General features: G+C 42.6%; 1 protein-coding gene across 1 annotated transcript in view; it reads left to right on the top strand.

The window, feature by feature from the left end:
- XPO1 (exportin 1) overlaps positions 1–20,961 on the top strand; it is an 82,992-nt gene that overhangs the window by 26,028 nt on the left and 36,003 nt on the right. The window contains exons 2-3 of the mRNA XM_044289459.1: positions 4,869–5,000; positions 18,559–18,660. Coding sequence (XP_044145394.1) covers positions 4,875–5,000; positions 18,559–18,660 — 228 coding nt within the window. The 5' untranslated portion in view covers positions 4,869–4,874. The remainder of the gene's footprint in view (positions 1–4,868; positions 5,001–18,558; positions 18,661–20,961) is intronic.

Raw genomic sequence — 20,961 nt, 5'->3', positions numbered from 1 at the left:
ATCATTTTTCCCCATAGGAATGTATTAGTGCCAGATCTTGCTCGGCCACTCCATCCTCAATGCGCCTGCACCGATGACGTCACATCTACACCAGGCGCATTGAGGATGGAGCGGCCACCTCTCAGTGCGCCTGCGCCGATTGAAGACAGGTACGGCCGCTGCGCAGATTTTGAATGCAAACAGGCAGTGCCAGCAAAGAACGATTCCGTTCCCTGGCCCTGTCAATCACAATGCGGAGGGGGCGTCTTTAGGATCGGAGGATGCGACTGCTACCAGCAAGTAGCCGCCCTACTTGCTGGTAGCAAGGTAATTTGCATATTTTAAAAGCATGTTTCAAACAAAATCTACTGGACCAAAATGATTAGATTATGTAGGCATAAATCGCAGTGTAGGGATTATAAGTAAGCAAAAAAAAAAAACGGTTTAGTGGGGTGACAGAAGCCCTTTAAATTATACCCAATAATCAGTCTAACAGTCTTTTTACACAGACCAAAGTTTCAGTCAATTATTGGGGGGAAAAACAAAAGTTCCTGATTGCCTGTCAGCTGAGATGAGGGCTGTATTTAGATGCAGCTGCTTTGTCCCTGTAGAGAATCGTTGTTTCTGGGCAGCAGATCACTTGAATGTCCTGGCTAAGGGTACTTTCACACTTGCGGCAGAGGGTGCAGGCAGTTCAGTCACCGGAACTGCCCACTGGATCTGGCAATACGGACGGCAACAGATGGCATTTGTCAGACGGATCAGGATCCTGATCCGTATGACAAATACATTGAAATGCCGGATCAGTCTCCCCTTTTTTGCGGTCTGAGCATGCGCTGACCGCAATGCCGTATCCGTTTTGCGGGAACACTCTGTGCTGGATCTGGCATTAATGCATTTCAATTGGTAAAAATGCCGGATTCGGCATTCCGGCAGGTGTTTCAGAATTTTGGACGGAGATGAAACTACAGCATTCTGCTGTATTATCTCCGCCCTGAAAAGTCAAAAAGACTGAACTGAAGACATCCTGATTAGTGTTGAGTGAGCACCAAAGTGCTTGGGTGCTCTGGCCGAACACATCAGTATGCTCGTGTGGTATATATCGAGCACAATGGAAGAACCCCAGGCACCCCTGCTTGGTAGAGAAGAGGGTGTCTGGTTCATAAAAAAAAAATTGAAATTGCTGGAAACCCCATCAAAATCGTTTGGAAACACCATTAAGAGGATAGCTGGATGTGTCTTAGACTCCTATTATCTATGACATACAATAGACAACCACTCAAAGGCATTATGCCAAAAGCCAGGTATGTGCAAGCCATCAATCTATCCATGAGACAGATAACAGCCATGTGCAGATATTCCAAACCAGCTCTCATCTGACTAAGAACCAGTAAACCTCAGTTATTTTGCATCTGTTGGATGGCTTGGGTGGACTGGCATAGCTAGATCAATATCATAAGGGTGACAAAGTTTTCTGATTGTCCTAACTTAATATTCAATAACCTTTCTATACAGTTTTGTCATGTAAAAACTAACTTGCATAAACATGAGCTTATGGGAAAGACGTACAAATGAGCAGAATCTGCCTTGTTTTTCAGCTGTCATAAGACTATGAAAACCAATAGATGGCGCTATTAAGTTATGAACAGCGCCATCTATTGGTTTCACAGTCTGACAAGAGTAGACTAATAATTTTGTCAGAAGACTATAAAACCAATAGATGCCGCTGTTCATAACTCAATAGCGCCATCTATTGGATTCATATTCTTCTGACAAGAATATTAGACTGAGTCTTATGACAAGCGTATTAGTGTAGCCTTTTGCATGGAAAATTCACAATAAAAATTATCTATTAGAATATTTGCGATCTACAGTTATTACCCAGCTTTCCCAGTGTCAGATATCATCCTAGTATAGATTGCGAATATTCTAAACGCAAATTTTTATTGCGAATTTTCTATGCAAAAGGCTACACTAATATACTTGTCATAAGACTATGAAACCAATAGAGGGCGCTATTTAGTTATGAACAGCGCCATCTATTGCTTTTATAGTCTTCTGACAAAACTATTAGTCTACTCTTGTCATAAGACTGAAACCAACAGATGGCGCTGTTCATAACTCAATGGCGCTGGTTTGGAATATCTGCACAAGGCTGTTATTTGTCTCATGGATAGATTGATAGCTTGCACATACCTGGCTTTTGGCTTATACCCTTTGTGTGGTTGTCTAACCTATGTCATAGGTAATAGGAGTCTAAGACGCATCCAGCCATCCTCTTAATGATGTTTCCTAACAATTTTTATGGGGGTTTCCATCAATTTCTAATTTTATTTTTTGTGAACCAGACACCCTCCTTTCTTTAGAGCAGGGGTGCCTGGTTTGATGCCCGGGTCTCCCATTGACTTTCATTGTATTAGGCTCCTTTCACACCTGCGTTCAGGTGTCCGCTCGTGAGCTCCGTTTGAAGGGGCTCACAAGCGGCCCTGAACGCAGCCGTCTGGCCCTAATGCATTCTCAGTGGAGGCGGATCCACTGAGAATGCATCTGCCTGCCAGCGCTCAGCCTCCGCTCAGTGAGCGGACACCTGAACGCTGCAAGCAGCGTTCGGGTGTCCGTCTGGCCGTGCGGAGGCGAGCGGATCCGTTCCGACTTAACATGTAAGTCAATGGGGACGGATCCGCTTGAAGATGACACCATATGGCTCAATCTTCAAGCGGATCCGTCCCCCATTGACTTTCAATGTAAAGTCTGAACGGATCCGCTCAGGCTACTTTCACACTTAGAAAAAATTTCATTGTGTCACCCTAAACATATAAATTACACTTTTAATTTCATTTGCAGACGAATTCAATAAGTATTATGCATTTTTTTTTGTACTTCCCGCCTTTTATGCAAATTAACATAGAGTCCTATCTTGTATGACCAGGGAAGAGTAAAATTTTCAAGCTCTGACACATCTCAGGTTAATTTGCATATGTATCAAATCGTTTTTTTTTACACAATAGCACACAGAGCTATGGGGACTGGGTATTGTGGATGTGCTAGCGGCCATCTAGCAACCCATGTCCTCAGCTCTATACCCAAAATCTAGGTAACAGGTTCCCTTTAAAGACAGTCATCCGGTGAATGAGCATGTGCTTGTTTAGCGGGTAACTGCTGGCACCTTGTACACATGCCAATTATGGGAATGGGCCTCTTCATAACTTAGACGGATCCACTGCCGCTTTCTTGCTCTTACATTTAGACCATTTTCGACACCTAAAACAGGCCTAGAAAAAGGTAAATAAGACTGCCCTTCCTTCTATATTTCTCTCTCTCTCTCTCTCTATCTATATATATATATATATATATATATATATATATATATATATATATATATATATATATATATATATTTATTTATCTATAGGGGTGCACCGAAATGAAAATTCTGGTCCGAAACCGAAAATTCAGGATACCCCTTAACCGAAACTGCCTTTTTGCCCAAATACTTTTAAAAGACCCCCCACCCCATAACAGTGCCATCCACAGACCCCCACCCACCCCATAACAGTGCCATCCACAGACCCCCACCCACCCCATAACAGTGCCATCCACAGACCCCCACCCACCCCATAACAGTGCCATCCACAGACCCCCACCCACCCCATAACAGTGCCATCCACAGACCCCCCCCCACCCCATAACAGTGCCATCCACAGACCCCCCCCCACCCCATAACAGTGCCATCCACAGACCCCCCCCACCTCATAACAGTGCCATCCACAGACCCCCCCCCACCTCATAACAGTGCCATCCACAGACCCCCCCCCCACCTCATAACAGTGCCATCCACAGACCCCCCCCCCCCCCCACCTCATAACAGTGCCATCCACAGACCCCCCCCAATTGTACAATTAATAGAAAATAGCGGGGCGGAGCTGGGGGCCGGTGCGTTCACTGTGCTCCGGCCCCCAGCTCCAGTAGTTGTAAAAAGTGTGCCATTAATACGGATTCTATTCATGAGGCCCCCTCTACGCACATCCTACTCACAGGGCTGTTCTGGCCGGCCGGGCAGACGAGCGGCAGCGTCACGACTGACGTCACATGCCTGCGCCGCCTCCTTCATTCAGAAAGTAGGCCGGGCACATGACGTCAGTCGTGACGCTGCCGCTCGTCTGCCCGGCCGGCCAGAACAGCCCTGTGAGTAGGATGTGCGTAGAGGAGGCCTCATGAATAGAATCCGTATTAATTGCACACTTTTTATAACTACTGGAGCTGGGGGCCGGAGCACAGTGAGCGCACCGACCCCCAGCTCCGCCTCCCAGTCCCTCCCCGCTATTTTCTGCCGATTCGTACAAATATCGGCCGAAATGGATTAGGTGCATTTTCGGCTGCCGGAATTTCGGTGCACCCCTAATTATATATTATATATTATATATATATATATATATATATATATATATATATATATATATATATATATATATATATATATATATATATATACTGAGACTAATCGCAGGTGCAAGCTACCCGGCAATAATACAGCAAATAAAGTAGCAGCACACCACTAAATGCACTAAGACTTAGTATACAGGTGAATATGTACATTCTATATCTATATATATCTCTCTCATATATTTTTTTTTTTTTTTTAGACCTGGTGTTTAGCGGGGAGAAGTCACAATCTGCCCTAGAAATACACCTAATTTAAGTGTATTTCTGTTTCATAAATGAACCCCCATAGTCTAGAAAATTAAACAAATAAGAGTACTCCTTTTTTTTGTTTTCATTATAAAATATAACTTGTTTCCTGTGTAGCTGCTTTGTTCTGTCTTTGTATTTTTCACCTTTTGTTCCGCATCCATGTATTTGTATTTAACATGTAATATCTTATTTTGCAGTAATCTATGCCAGCAATTATGACCATGTTAGCAGACCATGCAGCTCGGCAGCTGCTGGATTTCAGCCAGAAACTGGACATCAATCTTTTGGACAATGTGGTAAATTGCTTATATCATGGAGAAGGTGCACAGGTAAATAAGAACATTTTTATATGCATGTATTTCTTAATCTACCGTCCCATTATCCTGTAATTTAGTTAAACCAGAATTGCATATTTGTCATTCCCCAGAGGAGTTGCCTGAAATGGGTGATTTTACCATTGGCTCCAAAATGGTAAACTACGGTAGTTGTTTAATTTTTCTACTTGAAGAACAAGACTTTTACATTATGTAGAGATCATTGGCCCCTTATGTACTGTGGACAATAAACTGTGATTTATACATGGACAGAGGGAAACCTCTGCTCTCTTGTGAAAAGCAGTCAATTGGGGCTCCCAATTACTAATGAAAGTTCCTTTTGAGAAAAATAAAATAAAAATTCAGATGCATGATATGGCTTGTTGTGACTTATTCCAAGTTATTCATTGTATAATTACAAGGTACAAGTTTTTGTAATATATCTTATTTTTGGACTGTAAGACTCGCCTAACTATAAGGCTACTTTCACTCTCACGTTGTATGCGGATCCGTCATGGATCTGCACAGACTGATCTGTTCAGATAATACAACAGTCTGCATCCGTTCAGAACGGATGCGTTTGTATTATCTTTAACATGGCCAAAACGGATCCGTCTTGAACACCATTAAAAGTTAATGGAGGACTGATCCGTTTTCTATTGCGTCATAGAAAACTGATCTGTCCCTATTGACTTGCATTGTGTGTCAGAACCAATCCGTTTGGCTCAGTTTAGTCAGCGGCAGCGCTTTGGTGTCCACCTCCAAGGCGGAACGGAGCCAAACTGATTCATTCTGAGCAGATCCTTTTCTAGTCAGAATGCATTATCGCAAAACTGATCCGTTTTTGGACTGCTTGTGAGAGCCCTGAACGGATCTCACAAACAGAAAGCCAAAACGCAAGTGTGAAAGTAGCCTTACGCTGGGTTCACACCTAGGCGTTTCTCAAACGCGCGTTTTTGTCGCGCGTTTTATGCGCGTTTTTTTTAATAGTGAACGCGCGTTTGACGCGCGTTTGGGTGATTGACAGCAGTGTTGTCCAAAGAGTCTATGGCCCAAACGCGCGTCAAACGCGCCAAAAAAAGCTCCTGTACTTGTTTGAGCGTCGGGCGTTTTACAGCGCGATCGTACGCGCTGTAAAACGCCCAGGTGTGAACCCTTCCCATAGGGAATCTTTGGTTCTTGCCTGTTGTGTGTTTTACAGCGCGTAGGAACGCGCTGTAAAACGCTCAGGTGTGAACCCAGCGTAAGTTTTCTTCGGCCCCCCCCCCCCTCCCCACCAAAAGGTCTACACAATAGGAATTTAGAAAAATGTTTTCTACTAATTAAACTTCCCTGATAGTTTAACCCCTTAAGTACCAGCGCTGTACATGTACGACACAAGGTCCGCAGGGTGCTGGGGCAGGATCGCGGGGGAATCGGGGCACCAAGCGGAAGCAAGCTGTGGGGATGGAAGGGGGGGGGTCATGGGGAGGTGACCGGTGCTGAACTAGCTGGCACCGGTCTCCTCCGAGGTCAGGCAGGGGACTCCAGTGTTTGGCGTCCCCTGCCAGCGCTGCGATTGGCTGGAACAATGCTCCAGCCAATGGCAGCACTATAGCAGCACAGGAAAGGGCTGAACCTCTCTGCATGCAGCCATTCTAGCTGGTGACTGCATGCAGAGGTTTTGTGCTGCTTGTTGACTTGCTTGGTGCACCCCCACTGTGATTTGAGCTTTTCCTGCTGAAAGAAAACATCTGAAATGCACCCACAAGTTCCGCATTTACAAAGGGAAAGATACTCTGATAGAACCCCCAGAATTCCCCCCTCCTAGGAGTCTGTGGGAAGATTGTGTGCGAGTTACTGCACCCACTGCTGGATAAGGGGGTTATCACCTCTGTGGCGAACTATTATACTAGCATACCCCTATTCATGTCCCTAACTGCCAGAGGTACTGTGACTTGCAGCACAGTGCGCAAAAAATCAGAGGGGCCTCCCTAGATCCCTGGTAGTGCAACCAATGAGAATGGGTGACAGTAGGACTCTCCGCAATGAGAATATGCTGGTGGGTAAGTACAAGGACAAGAGGGGATGTCCTTGTACTGACCACCATTCACAGCAACACCAGCCAATGGGGAACAAAATGTGGGGTGCATTTTGTCCTGTTACCCTTTTGGGAAAGTGAAAAACTTGGGTGTAAAGCAACTTTGCATTTAAAAAAATAAAAATTCATTTTCATTGCCAAGTGTTTCCTAATGCCGTAAAACGCTTGATGGGTTAAAGGGCTCACTACATACCTTGAAATTCCTTGAAGGGTATAGTGTCCAAAATGGGGTCACTTCTTGGGGGGTTTCCACTGTAGGGTCACCTCAGGGTGTCTTCATATGCGACATAGCTCCCAATTACCATTCCAGCTAAATCCCCTCCTACCACCATATGGTGCTCCGTCCACTCTGAAGCCTGCTGTGCGCCCATACTTCAGTTTTTGAGCACATATGGGGTGTTTCTGTAAACTCCAGACTCGGGGTAATAGATTTTGAGTGAGTTTGGCTTTTAACTCTTGGTGTGTTGCAGAAAAACTAGATTAAAATTTAAAATCTGGTCATAGTTTCCTTTTTAATTCTCGTGGGACACCTAAAGGGTTAACAAAGCTTGTAAAATCAGTTTTGAATAGCTTGAGCGGTGTAGTTTCTAAAATGTAAGCCCCACAGTGACTTCATAACTGAACTGGTCATTAAAAAAAGTCCCAAAAAAAGTCATTTTCAAAATGATCCAAACAAGAAGACATGGGGAATGTAAAGTAGTAACTATTTTTGGAGGTATTACTACTAGAGAAATTGAAATTTGGAAATGTGCTAATTGTTAAAAAAAAAGTGACTTTCTTTTTTCATAAAAAAATATCTTGACTCATATTTGCCACTGTCATGAAGTACAATATGTGACAAGAAAACGGTCTCAGAATGGCCTGAATAAGAGTTTTTAAGTTATTACCACTTAAAGTGACACGTGTCAGATATGCTAAAAATTGCCTGTTTCTTAACCGTTTTCTGACCGCCCATAGGATATAAACGTCCTATGGGCGGTTGTTTTATTTCTAAATGGAAGTTCTCAAACATATATTCAGAAACAGCAGGGCAACCCAGAGAGAAGGCAGGGACAGTTCCCAGGTGTCCCTGCCTTATAGATCGCTGTATACACAGCGCTCAACGCTATGCGCTTCCTGTCCCGGCCCGGTGGTCATGTGACTGCCGGTGCCTGGGGAGTGCAGGAGCTGTCGAGTCTTAAACAGACCTCAATCAGCCCTGCACTGAGGCTGTACAGCGCAGTATTCTGCTGCACAGCCTCTCTAGGTTTTTTTTTCCCCCCCTGTAACTGGGGCTACTATGTCAGTCCCAGTTAGGCTACTTTCACACTGGCATTTTGGTTTCCGTTTGAGATCCTTTCAGGGCTCCCATAATGATCCAAAACGGATCAGTTTGCATTCTGAATGGAAAAGGATCTGCTTAGAATGCATCAGTTTGCCTCTGTTCCACCTCCATTCTGCTTTAGAGGTAGACGCCAAAACACTGCTTGCAGCGTTTTGATGTCCGTCTGACAAAACTGAGCCAAACGGATCTGTCCTGACACACAATGTAAGTCAATGGGGACGGATCCATTTTCACTGACACAATCTGGCACAATAGAAAACGGATCTGTCTCCTATTGACTTTCAATGGTGGTCAAGACTGATCCATCTTGGCTATGCTAAAGATAATACAAACTGATCCATTCTGAATGGATGCATGCAGTTGTATTATCTGAACGGATGCGTTTGTGCAGATCCATGACGGATCCGCACCAAACGCGAGTGTGAAAGTAGCCTTACAGGAGATATCAATAGTGAAAAAAAAAAGTGAAGTTCAATGTCCCCCAGAGGTCTTGTATGACCTTATGGAGGACGCAAGGGTAACAAAAAAAAAATAAATAAAAAATTTCACATGTAAAAAAAAAGTGAGAAAAATTTCCCCAATTAAGTAATAAAAAAAAAGTTAAAACTAGAAAAAATAGACATATTTGGTATTGCTGAGTCTGTGACAGCCGGCTCTATAAATATCACATGATCCACCCTGTCCTGTAAACGCTATAAAAAAATAAAATAAACTAAAAAAAAATGCAATTTGTCACCTTACATTACAAAGTGATCAAAATGGTACTTATGAAACAGTCGCCTCATCCCACAGAAAATGAGACCCTAAGGCCCCTTTCACACGAGCGAGAATTCCACACGGGTGCAATGCGTCAGGTGAACGCATTGCATCTGCACTGAATCCAGACCCATTCACTTTAATAGGGCTGTTCAGATGAGCAGTAATTTTCACGCAACGCAGGCCCCATAGAAATTAATGGGGTTGCTCACGCAGACCCATTCGTCTAATCACTGTATTTTCCCTTATAACATGGTTATAAGGGAAAATAATAGCATTCTTAACCGCCTCCCGACCACTGAACGCACGGATGCGTCCGGGGGGCGGTCGATTCATTCCTCCTGGACGCATCCGTGCGTCATCTCGCGAGAGGAACGGAAGGTAAGTGAGTGGATCTCCAGCCTGCCGGCCGCGATCGTTCGCTGGCAGGCTGGAGATGCGATTTTTTTTTTTTTTTTTTGTTTTTAATCCCTAACAGGTATATTGTGGGGTGTGGGGTATTTATACTGCCCTGGCATTTTAGGGGCCCTAAAGCGTGTGAAGAAGTCTGGAATATAAATGTCTAAAAAAATTTACGCATTTGGATTCCGTGAGGGGTATGGTGAGTTCATGTGAGATTTTATTTTTTGACACAAGTTAGTGGAATATGAGACTTTGTAAGAAAAAAATAAATAAATCAATTTCCGCTAACTTGTGCCAAAAAAAATTCTGAATGGAGCCTTACAGGGGGGTGATCAGGGAGTCTATATGGGGTGATCACCACCCTGTCATTGATCACCCCCCTGTAAGGCTCTATTCAGACGTCCGTATGTGTTTTGCGGATCCGATCCATGGATGCGTGGATCCGTAAAACACATACGGACATCTAAATGGAGCCTTACAGGGGGGTGATCAGGGAGTCTATATGGGCTGATCAGGGGTTAATAAGTGATGGGTTAAAAAAAACGCATCTACAGCCTGCCAGCGAATGATCGCCGCTGGCAGGCTGTAGATCCAGTATCTTACCTTCCGATCATCACAGGAAATCTCGCCTCTCGCGAGATGACACACGGATGCGTCCAGGATGAATGAATCGACCGCCTCCAGGACGCATCCGTGCGTTAGGCGGTCCTGGAGCGGTTAATTGACCCAGTCAATCTGCCAACATCTTGTATTGAAAAGCTCCACTCCTGAATATTCATGAGCTCCTGACTCTCCCCGCCCACCTGCTGTTGATTGACAGTTATTTTCCATATGAATCAGCAGCAGGTGGGCAGGGGAGTGGCTATAGCTGTTAATTAAACGCTGCACTCAATGACCTCACGCTGGACTCCAATTAACGCATTAGCATACGGCATGTGACAAGTTTGTGTATATATATATATTATGAAGTAACCATCTGTCAAACTAGCAAGTGAATACATCTAAAGTATTTTTTTTTGTAGTTAATGATTGTATATAATTAGTTAGATAATAATCAAATATCCACATGACAGGTTCCCTTTAAGTCACGTTGGGTGACAATGACTGGCAATCATTTGATTGCCCACAGTATTCAGTGATGGCTAAATAGTCGTCATTGAAGACTTTAATTGCACTATATCAATACAAGGCTGCCACCTAGTGGTGTGCATGTGTGTGTGTGTGTGTGTGTGTGTGTGTGTGTGTATATATAGGCTTCGGTCAATTAGCACAAGGTAACAGATTCCACGATCTCAGCCGGGGAAAGCTGTTACCGGACCAGAAGCGTGCGACTTCCAGTTCCGGTCTGCGCAGATGCCATGGTCACATTTGACCACGGCATCTGAAGGGTAAGATGTATGCGATCAGCCTTATGGCTGATCGCATACATGTGCAGCGGGTCTCTGCTATGTATAATAGCAGAAACCCTGCTGCCAAGGCGCCCGCTGCACGTGCGAGCGGGCTTCATTTTAGGGATCGGACCCATGACGTACAGCTAGGTCCTTAAAGGGGTTATTTCTCTGCATGAACAACGCGGGCCTAATTTCATCTTCATGGACGACTATGCGCCAGCTCATCGAGGTTGCATCATTACAGAACGGCTGCTGGAGACTGGGGTACCTCAAATGGAGTGGCCTGCACTTCCTCCAGACCTGAATCGTATTGAAAATCTATGGCATCAGCTGAGTCGCATGTAGAGGCTCATAACCTTGTACCCCAGAACCTCAATGACCTGAGGGCCGCCTTTCAAGAAGAGTGGGATGCCATGGCTCACCAGTCAATATGTCGACTTTTGAATCGCATGAGACGTCGTTGTCGAACTGTAAATTATGCTCAAGGCCACATGACAAGTTACTGAGACACTAATGTTTTTATTGGGGGTACCCACCATTCTTGGCTTTTGTCTCAAATTGTTTGAGATGAGAAAATCACCACTGCCCTACTCTCATGATATAATATTACTGTAGCGTGAACTTTTTACGTTTTCCATTAATTTCACCCGATCCATAGGAACACAGTAAAATTCTCACTTGCCATTGCCTGTTCATGTTCCCTAAAGGAACTATTTAAAAAGTGTAAAAAAAAGTATATAATTTCAAATCATTACAACCACCCTACAATCCAGCAGTGGTGACTGTACTTGGAACACTACAGGAAAAAGCGCCGGGATCATGGGAGTGCACATAGGATGGCACTTTTTCCTATATTGTGCAAGCACAGCCACCACTGCTGGGTGGTCATAACCATGGAAACCAGTAATGAATAATGTAATGGAAAAAGTCAGCCAGCAAAGGAGGCGACATGGATAATAGGGATACATTAGTAAGTGCCTTGTATTAACTTTGTCTACATGATCAATGCTGTTTGAAGTGAGACAACCCTCTAAGCTGTAATACCCCTTTTACATCTGCTAAGAACTGAATTGGATGCAGTTACCATACAAATCGATTTTTTTTTTTTTTTTTAAACCCCTTAAGGACCAGGCTCATTTTCACCTTGAGGACCAGGCCATTTTTTGCAAATCTGACCAGTGTCACTTTAAGAGCTGATAACTTTAAAACACTTTGACTTATCCAGGCCATTCTGAGATTGTTTTTTTTCGTCACATATTGTACTTCATGACACTGGTAAAATAAAGTCAAACAAATAAAAAAAAATTGCATAATAAAATACCTAATTTACCAAAAATTTGGAAAAATTAGCAAATTTCAAAGTTTCAGTTTCTCTACTTCTGTAATACATAGTAATATCCCCATATGTCTACTTCATGTTTGAATTATTTTGGGAATGATATTTTATTTGTTGATATTACAAGGCTTAGAAGTTTAGAAGCAAATCTTGAAGTTTTTCAGAAATTTACAAAAACCCAATTTTTAGGGACCACTACAGCTCTGAAGTCACTTTGCGAGGCTTACATAATAGAAACCGCCCAAAAATGACCCCATTCTATAAACTACACCCCTAAAGGTATTCAAAACTGATTTTACAAACTCTGTTAACCCTTTAGGTGTTGCACAAGAGTTATTGGCAAATGGGGATGAAATTTGAGAATTTAATTTTTTTGCCTAATTTTCCATTTTAACCCATTTTTTCCACTAACAAAGCAAGGGTTAACAGCCAAACAAGACTATCTTTATTGCCCTGACTCTGCTGTTTACAGAAACACCCCATATGTGGCCGTAAACTACTGTACAGCCACACAGCGGGGCGTAGAGTGAAAGGTGCGCCATATGGTTTTTGGAAGCCAGATTTTGCTGGACAGTTTTTTTTGACAGAGATAAAATTTCACTTTTTTGGCAGATTTTCCATTTTAATATTTTTTTTTTTCCAGTTACAAAGCAAGGGTTAACAGCCAAACTAAACTCATTATTTATGGCCCTGATTCTGTAGTTTACAGAAAAACCCCATATGTGGTCGTAAACTGCTGTACGGGCACACGGCAGGGCGCAGAAGGAAAGGAATGCCATACGGTTTTTGGAAGGCAGATTTTGCTGGACTGGTTTTTTGACACCATGTCCCATTTGAAGCCCCCTTGATGCACCCCTAGAGTAGAAACTCCAAAAAGTGACAATTTTAGAAAGTATGGAATAGGGTGGCAGTATTGTTGGTACTAGTTTAGGGTACATATGATTTTTGGTTACTCTATATTACACTTTTTGTGCGGCAAGGTAACAAGAAATAGCTTTTTTGGCACTTTTTTTTATTTACAACATTCATCAACTATGTCAGCCGTTTATACCAGGGTGCCAGCAATTTGCTGGCACCCTGGTATACCCACTAGACGCCAACGATTATGCAATGGGAGGCGGACGGGAGATCGCGATCCCGCTTGCCGCACCTGCCGCAACGCCCCCACTGCAACGCCCACACAGTCTGACTTGACCTGCAGTTTGCTGCGATCGCCGACACGGGGGGGGGGGGGGGGGGCATGAAGCTTCATTTCACTCATGCTCCGTGGTTACGTGATTTGCATCGAGGATTTTTTTATTTTTTTTTAATCTATGAATTGTTTCAGCCCTAATGTCACTGCAACAACCCCTCAATCCCAGGTACTGTAATGCCTGGATGATGCAAAAGAGAGAATTTCAGGATATGTGAAGGTCCTTTCACTCTGGCCATCAAATCAGGGCAATTTTCAGGAAGGAGCATTCCTCGGGACACTTATTCCTTATAATTGCCCCCTGTAAAAGTGCTGCCAATCGCCCAATGAATGAGAACACAAATTCGTTGTATGTGAGCATTGTTGATGCAGACACCAAAATCATTGTTCCCGGGCAACTGATTGTCCTTTTTATAAACAGCGACTTGCCCAGAAACAGTGATTCCCTACATATGCAGAGGAAATGATTGATCGCCTCCTTTGACAAGCAGTTATCAGGACAGGAACGTTTCCTTCTCGATAGTTTCTGCTTTGTTGGCCTATGAAAAGGGACCTTAAAGGGAACCTGTCACCTGGATTTTGTGTATAGAGCTGAGGACATGGGTTGCTAGATGTCCGCTAGCACACCCACAATACCCAGTCCCCATAGCTCTGTGTGCTTTTATTGTGTAAAAAAACGGATACATATGCAAATTAATCTGAGATGAGTCCAGCGTGAAGGAGCGCAGCACTGCCCTGCATCCTCAATCTCCTCCTTGCTCCCCGATGTCAGAAAGCTAGAGCGCCGTATACCTGCGATGCGTGAGCTAGTGCTTGAGCATTTCCTTCCCTGAGGCTGATGCCAGCACACTAGCAACCCATGTCCTCAGCTCTATACACACAATCCCAGTGACAGGTTTCCTTTCATTTTTATTTTGACTGACTTGCATTCCTCTAAAGTTATTACATGTACAGTATGCCATGGATTCTTAAAGGGACTGGCCACTTTCTGTTGTACGGTTGACCAATGTGTTTGTAAGCTGTTTATATAGCACTTACTAATATAGTCTTTCAAATTCTGTGCCATTTTCCTTGTTATTTTCTTTGCCAACTCTTTTACACTGTACACACGGAAATCCTGTCCATAAACTGCCTGCTGATGGTGAGTCATGTGACCAGGCAAATCGGCTTCCATTCAATTACACTACACTTGCACTGTTGGGAGTTTTGTGCAGGTGCCGTATGTGTAAATGAAGGAGGCTGCGTGATGTCTGGCCACATGACCCTTCATCGGCGGCCGTCTTATGGACATTATGGACAGAACCTTTGTGTGAACAGCACTGAAGATTTGTCTGAGAAGGCAGCATGGATTATGAAATCTAGCAGACGGCATAGAATATCCACAAAAAATATTTTGGTAAGTGCCATATACTGATCTTGCATATGCTTTGGTTACAAGTGGCCAACCCATTTAAGCTCTGATGTAATGTGGAGGTGGTCACACATGCTCAGTTCTTTAATTGCCACCAGCCATATCTACTATTAGAGCTGTGATAAGAAAAAGGACACTCCCCGATGAGCCGCTACCCCAGAACAATGAAAAGGAGATCTCTGGATCCATGTGAGAGACAGGGCTCTCTGGCTTTGTTATATCAATATCAGACATAATATAGTACAGGACAATCTCTTGCACATTACTTATTCTAGGTCTGTCTTTTAAACTGTCCAACTATTAGAGTAGTTTAGGGCATTTTCTGTGGTGAGTCTGTTTATTAACCCCTTAAGGACACAGGGCGTACAGGTACGCCCTTGTGCCCTGGTACTTAAGGACACAGGGCGTACATGTACGCCCTGTGCATTTTCGATCACTGCCGTGCGGCTGGCAGTGATCGGAACCCGGCGCCTGCTCAAATCATTGAGCAGGCACCTAGGCTAAATGCGCGGGGGGGGGGGGGGTCCCGTGACCCCCCCATGTCGGCGATCGCGGCAAACCGCAGGTCAATTCAGACCTGCGGTTTGCTGCGATTTCTGCAGTTTCTGATCCCCGCGGATCAGAAACTTTAGGATTAAAAATTGTTTCCTGTATCCCTCCCCCCTGCACCCCTGAGTTGTTCGAGCACGGTGGGAGGTGCAGGGGGAGGGTTGCGGGCGGTGCGGGGCGGTGCGGTAGGCGGGATCGCGATCCCCCGCCCGCCTCCCATTGCGTAATCGTTGGCGTCTAGTGGGTATACCAGGGTGCCAGCACATTGCTGGCACCCTGGTATAAACGGCTGACATCGGTGATGCGATGTCAGCCGTTTAACCCTTTCCATACAGCGGTCCGTACGGACCGCTGTATGGAAAAGGTTAACAGTAAGAGGGAGCTCCCTCCCTCTCCGATCGGGGGGCTGCTGTGCCTTTGCAGTCCCCCGAATGGAGAGGGAGAGAGCTTCCAGGCAGCCCCCCCAAGCCCCGTCCTTACCCTTCCCCGTCTGCGCAGTTCTGGCCACTACTGAGCAGACGGGGAAGGTTCCCATGGCAACAGGACGCCTTCTCAGGCGTCCTGCTGTCCATGGTTCTGAACAGATCTGTGCTGAAAGCATAGATCTGTTCAGACAGTGTAAGTAAAATACAGTACAGTACAATATATATTGTACTGTACTGTATTATGCAGACATCAGACCCACTGGATCTTCAAGAACCAAGTGGGTCTGGGTCAAAAAAAAAAGGGAAAAAAGTGAAAAATAAAGTAAAAATCAAAAAAGGCATTTATCACTGATTAAAAATGAAAAAAATAAAATTCCCTACACATGTTTGGTATCGCCGCGTCCGTAACGACCTGATCTATAAAACGGTAATGTTACTTTACCCGAACGGTGAACGCCATAAAAATAAAAAATTAAAAACTATGATGAAATTGGAATTTTGCCCACCTTACTTCCCAAAAAAGGTAATAAAAGTGATCAAAAAAGTCGCATCTACGCCAAAATTGTAACAATCAAACCGTTCTCATCCCGCAAAAATCATACCCTACCCATGATAATCGCCCAAAAACTGAAAAAGTTATGGCTCTTAGACTATGGAAACACTAAAACATGATTTCTTTTGTTTCAAAAATGAAATCATTGTGTAAAACTTACATAAATAAAAAAAAAGTATACATATTAGGTATCGCCGCGTCCGTATTGACCGGCTCTATAAAAATATCACATGACCTAACCCCTCAGATGACCACCGTAAAAAAATAAAAATAAAAACGGTGTAAAAAAAGCCATTTTTTGTCATCTTCCGTCACAAAAAGTGTAATAGCAAGCAATCAAAAAGTCATGTGCACCCCAAAATAGTGCCAATCAAACCGTCATCTCATCCCACAAAAAATGAGACCCTACATAAGATAATCGCCCAAAAATTTAAAAAACTATGGCTCTTAGACTATGGAGACACTAAAACATTTTTGTTTTAAAAATGAAATTGTGTAAAACGTACATAAATAAAAAAAATTGTATACATATTGGGTATCACCGCGTCCGTGACAACCTGCTCTATAAAATTACCACGTGATCTAACCTGTCAGATGAATGTTGTAAATAACAAAAAAAAAACGGTGCCAAAAAAGCAATTTCTTGTTACCTTGCCGCACAAAAAGTGTAATATAGAGCAACCAAAAATCATATGTACCCTAAACTTGTACCAACAAAACTGCCACCCTATCCCGTAGTTTCTAAAATGGGGTCACTTTTTTGGAGTTTCTACTCTAGGGGTGCATCAGGGGGCTTCAAATGGGACATGGTGTCAAAAAAACCAGTCCAGCAAAATCTGCCTTCCAAAAACCGTATGGCATTCCTTTCCTTCTGCGCCCTGCCGTGTGACCGTACAGCGGTTTACGACCACATATGGGGTGTTTCTGTAAACTACAGAATTAGGGCCATGAATAATGAGTTTTGTTTGGCTGTTAACCCTTGCTTTGTAACTGGAAAAAAAAATATTAAAATGGAAAATCTGCCAAAAAAGTGAAATTTTGAAATTGTATCTCTATTTTCCATTAAATCTTGTGCAACACCTAAAGGGTTAACAAAGTTTGTAAAATCAGTTTTGAATACCTTGAGGGGTGTAGTTTCTTAGATGGGGTCACTTTTATGAAGTTTCTACTCTAGGGGTGCATCAGGGGGCTTCAAATGGGACATGGTGTCAAAAAACCAGTCCAGCAAAACATGCCTTCCAAAAACCAAACGGCGCACCTTTCACTCTACGCCCCGCTGTCTGGCCGTACAGTAGTTTACGGCCACATATGGGGTGTTTCTGTAAACGGCAGAGTCAGGGCAATAAAGATAGTCTTGTTTGGCTGTTAACCCTTGCTTTGTTAGTGGAAAAAATGGGTTAAAATGGAAAATTAGGCAATAAAATGAAATTCTCAAATTTCATCCCCATTTGCCAATAACTCTTGTGCAACACCTAAAAGGTTAACAAAGTTTGTAAAATCAGTTTTGAATACCTTGAGGGGTGTAGTTTATAGAATGGGGTCATTTTTGGGTGGTTTCTATTATGTAAGCCTCGCAAAGTGACTTCAGAGCTGTAGTGGTCCCTAAAAATTGGGTTTTTGTAAATTTCTGAAAAATCTCAAGATTTGCTTCTAAACTTCTAAGCCTTGTAACATCCCCAAAAAATAAAATATCATTCCCAAAATAATTCAAACATGAAGTAGACATATGGGTAATGTAAAGTCATCACAATTTTTAAGGGTATTACAGAAGTAGAGAAACTGAAACTTTGAAATTTGCTAATTTTTCCCAATTTTTGGTAAATTTGACATTTTTTTTTTATGCAAAAAAAAAATATTTTTTTTAACTTTATTTTACCAGTGTCATGAAGTACAATATGTGACGAAAAAACAATCTCAGAATGGCCTGGATAAGTCAAAGCGTTTTAAAGTTATCATCACTTAAAGTGACACTGGTCAGATTTTCAAAAAATGGCCTGGTCCTAAGGTATAAAAAGGCTGTGTCCCTAAGGGGTTAATGGTAGTAAATGAGTTTTTTTTTTTTTTTTTATATAAATGGGGCATTTGAATAATGTACATAACCACTGTCTACATGATTTTTACCTTACAAATGTATGCTTATCTCTTTAATCATAGCAAAGAATGGCTCAGGAAGTATTAACTCACTTAAAAGAACATCCTGACGCCTGGACAAGAGTCGACACCATCCTGGAGTTTTCACAGAACATGAACACCAAAGTAAGAACATGAAACGTTTACAGCAGAATACCCGTAATTGCTTTGCTCCTCTACACTGTTGTGCGAACTACTTTGAGGAAGGTGGCTTTATTGTTCGGCTCCAGCTTTTGTCTGCCAAGACTAGTTCTAAATTATTTTTCACAAATCAAAATATTTAAAAGGGACTATGGTTCCAGCTTTACTCTGATGGCCCTTTAGTGTAGATGGTATAGAATCCTTAAAGGGGTTGTCTGGGTTCAGAGCTGAACCCGGACAAACCTCTATTTTCACCCAGCCAGCCCCTCTGACTTGAGCATCGGAGCAGTTTATGCTCCGATGCTCTGCGCTAAATCGCGCAGGGCAAAGGCTCTTTTGTTTACAATAACACACTGCCGGGCGGAGGCTTCTGCCCGGCAGTGTGTTTCGGAGACTTCACTGGCTATGATGGGTGGGCTTTAGCGCTGTCCTAGCAATTTTACTGGCTAGAGCAGCGCTAAAGACAGCCCATCAGTGCCGGTGATGTCACCGGGCTCTCTGAGCAGCCGGAAGAAGAGGCTTCAGCTCGCCTGCAAGATACCCGGTACGTCAGAGTATAAGAAAAGTCACTTCCGGCTAAGAATTTCCTGTATGAAAACGGGGCTTCAGAAATATGTGGCAAACGAAGAACATGCATGCATGTATGTAATATGTATGTCACTCTAGTACTATTACACCAATGTCCCCAATCCTGGACAACCCCTAATGCTTGTGTTTTTGAGATGCCTGTGCTGAGTGGACTCTAGAATCCTGTTTTCTGCAGAGTAGATGCCTCCCAATTATCTGGTTTCAGAAAGGAATAATTGGGGAATACAGCCAACTTGCAATTTTTTTGTCACTTCAACTACCCAATATTTTTTTTATTAATTAATCAAAAAGTCATATACACTTAAAATTCGTATAACTGAAAAGAACAGATCGTCCCGCAAAAATTAGCCCTCACACAGCCCTGTACACATAGCTACAAAAAAGTTAGGTCAGAATATGGTTATGAAAAAAAATAAAAAATTTCCTCAAAGGTTTTAATTTTTTTTTCCAGTATTAAAACGCAAGAAAAATTATTCAAGTGTGGTATCGTTGGAACCGTACTGACCTGGAGAATGAAGATAACAGGTCAATTTTACCGCATAGTGTACAGTGTAAAAAAATTCAATAAAAACCTTTATCAGAATTGCATTTTTTTCCCAATTCTACCCCATTTGGAATTTTTGTCCTGCTCCCTACTACATGGTATGCAACCGTAAATGGTGCCATTAAAAAGTACAAACTGTCCCGCAAAAAATTTGCCCTCATAGGGCTATGTGAAATGGAAAAATTAAAGTTAGGACTGGAAAATCCCAGGGTCCTGAAGGGGTTAAGCAAGTTTTTATTTTTTATTTTTATTTTTGTATTTATAAATCCCATAAGTACTTTGAGCTTCTCCTGACCACATATTTTATACCCATCAGTGACCTGACAGTGTATCAAACAAATAGTTTATTTGGCGGTTTGTTCAACACAAGTCACATGCATTAACCATTTTGACGTATTTGCAATAATGTAAATGTGTGCAATTATTGGATTTCAAATTTACTTTATCTTGCTGTTGTGTACAATGTATGCCAGTTTTTGCTGTTGACTGCCTATTCTGAAAAAGCGCCCCTTTTGTATTAAAAAATATATATATATATTTTTTTTTAAAGGCATCATTGTTTAATCTTCCTCAAAGTGCTAACCATAGTTAACAGTTTTTGCTTGCCTGGATGTTTTTTTTCTGCTGTTAAAATACTGACAGACATTACTAATGTTTTAAGTTGATTTATCAACAGTACTTTTATAAAAAAAAAATCAAAAAAAAAAATCTAATTGTCTTGTGAAAAAATGACATGATTAACGGAACAGAAAGAAAGCAGCAGGTAAAGAACTCTTCAATTTACATAAACTGCAAATGATTTGGTGCTAAATTTTCTGCACTATTACATTTTGCTTTTATGCAATTTTGATTTTTTTAAGCTGTTAACGCTTCCTGATATTAATCATAATGTTCCATTATGTTGATTGCTTGTAATAGGAAGAAAAGGGGTGTCTTCCTGTGCAACTGACACAGCTAGGCTTTGACGGCAGGCCTCCACAAGGTCTACCCTTTTCATTCCCTTTAACTGAATTCTGTTCATCAATTGTTTTGTTTCATGGGTGGGTGGTGGGGGTTTGGGGGACCAGTGTATAGATATAATTGAGTATTTGCAAACTTCAGCCACAGGGATCATTTTCATGCATATTTGCTGTTGGCATGCTCTGTCCATTTGC

This window comes from Bufo gargarizans, chromosome 4 (genome assembly GCF_014858855.1).
Source record: "Bufo gargarizans isolate SCDJY-AF-19 chromosome 4, ASM1485885v1, whole genome shotgun sequence".
Classification (NCBI taxonomy): domain Eukaryota; kingdom Metazoa; phylum Chordata; class Amphibia; order Anura; family Bufonidae; genus Bufo; species Bufo gargarizans.
This window is presented reverse-complemented; position numbering and strand designations above follow the sequence as displayed.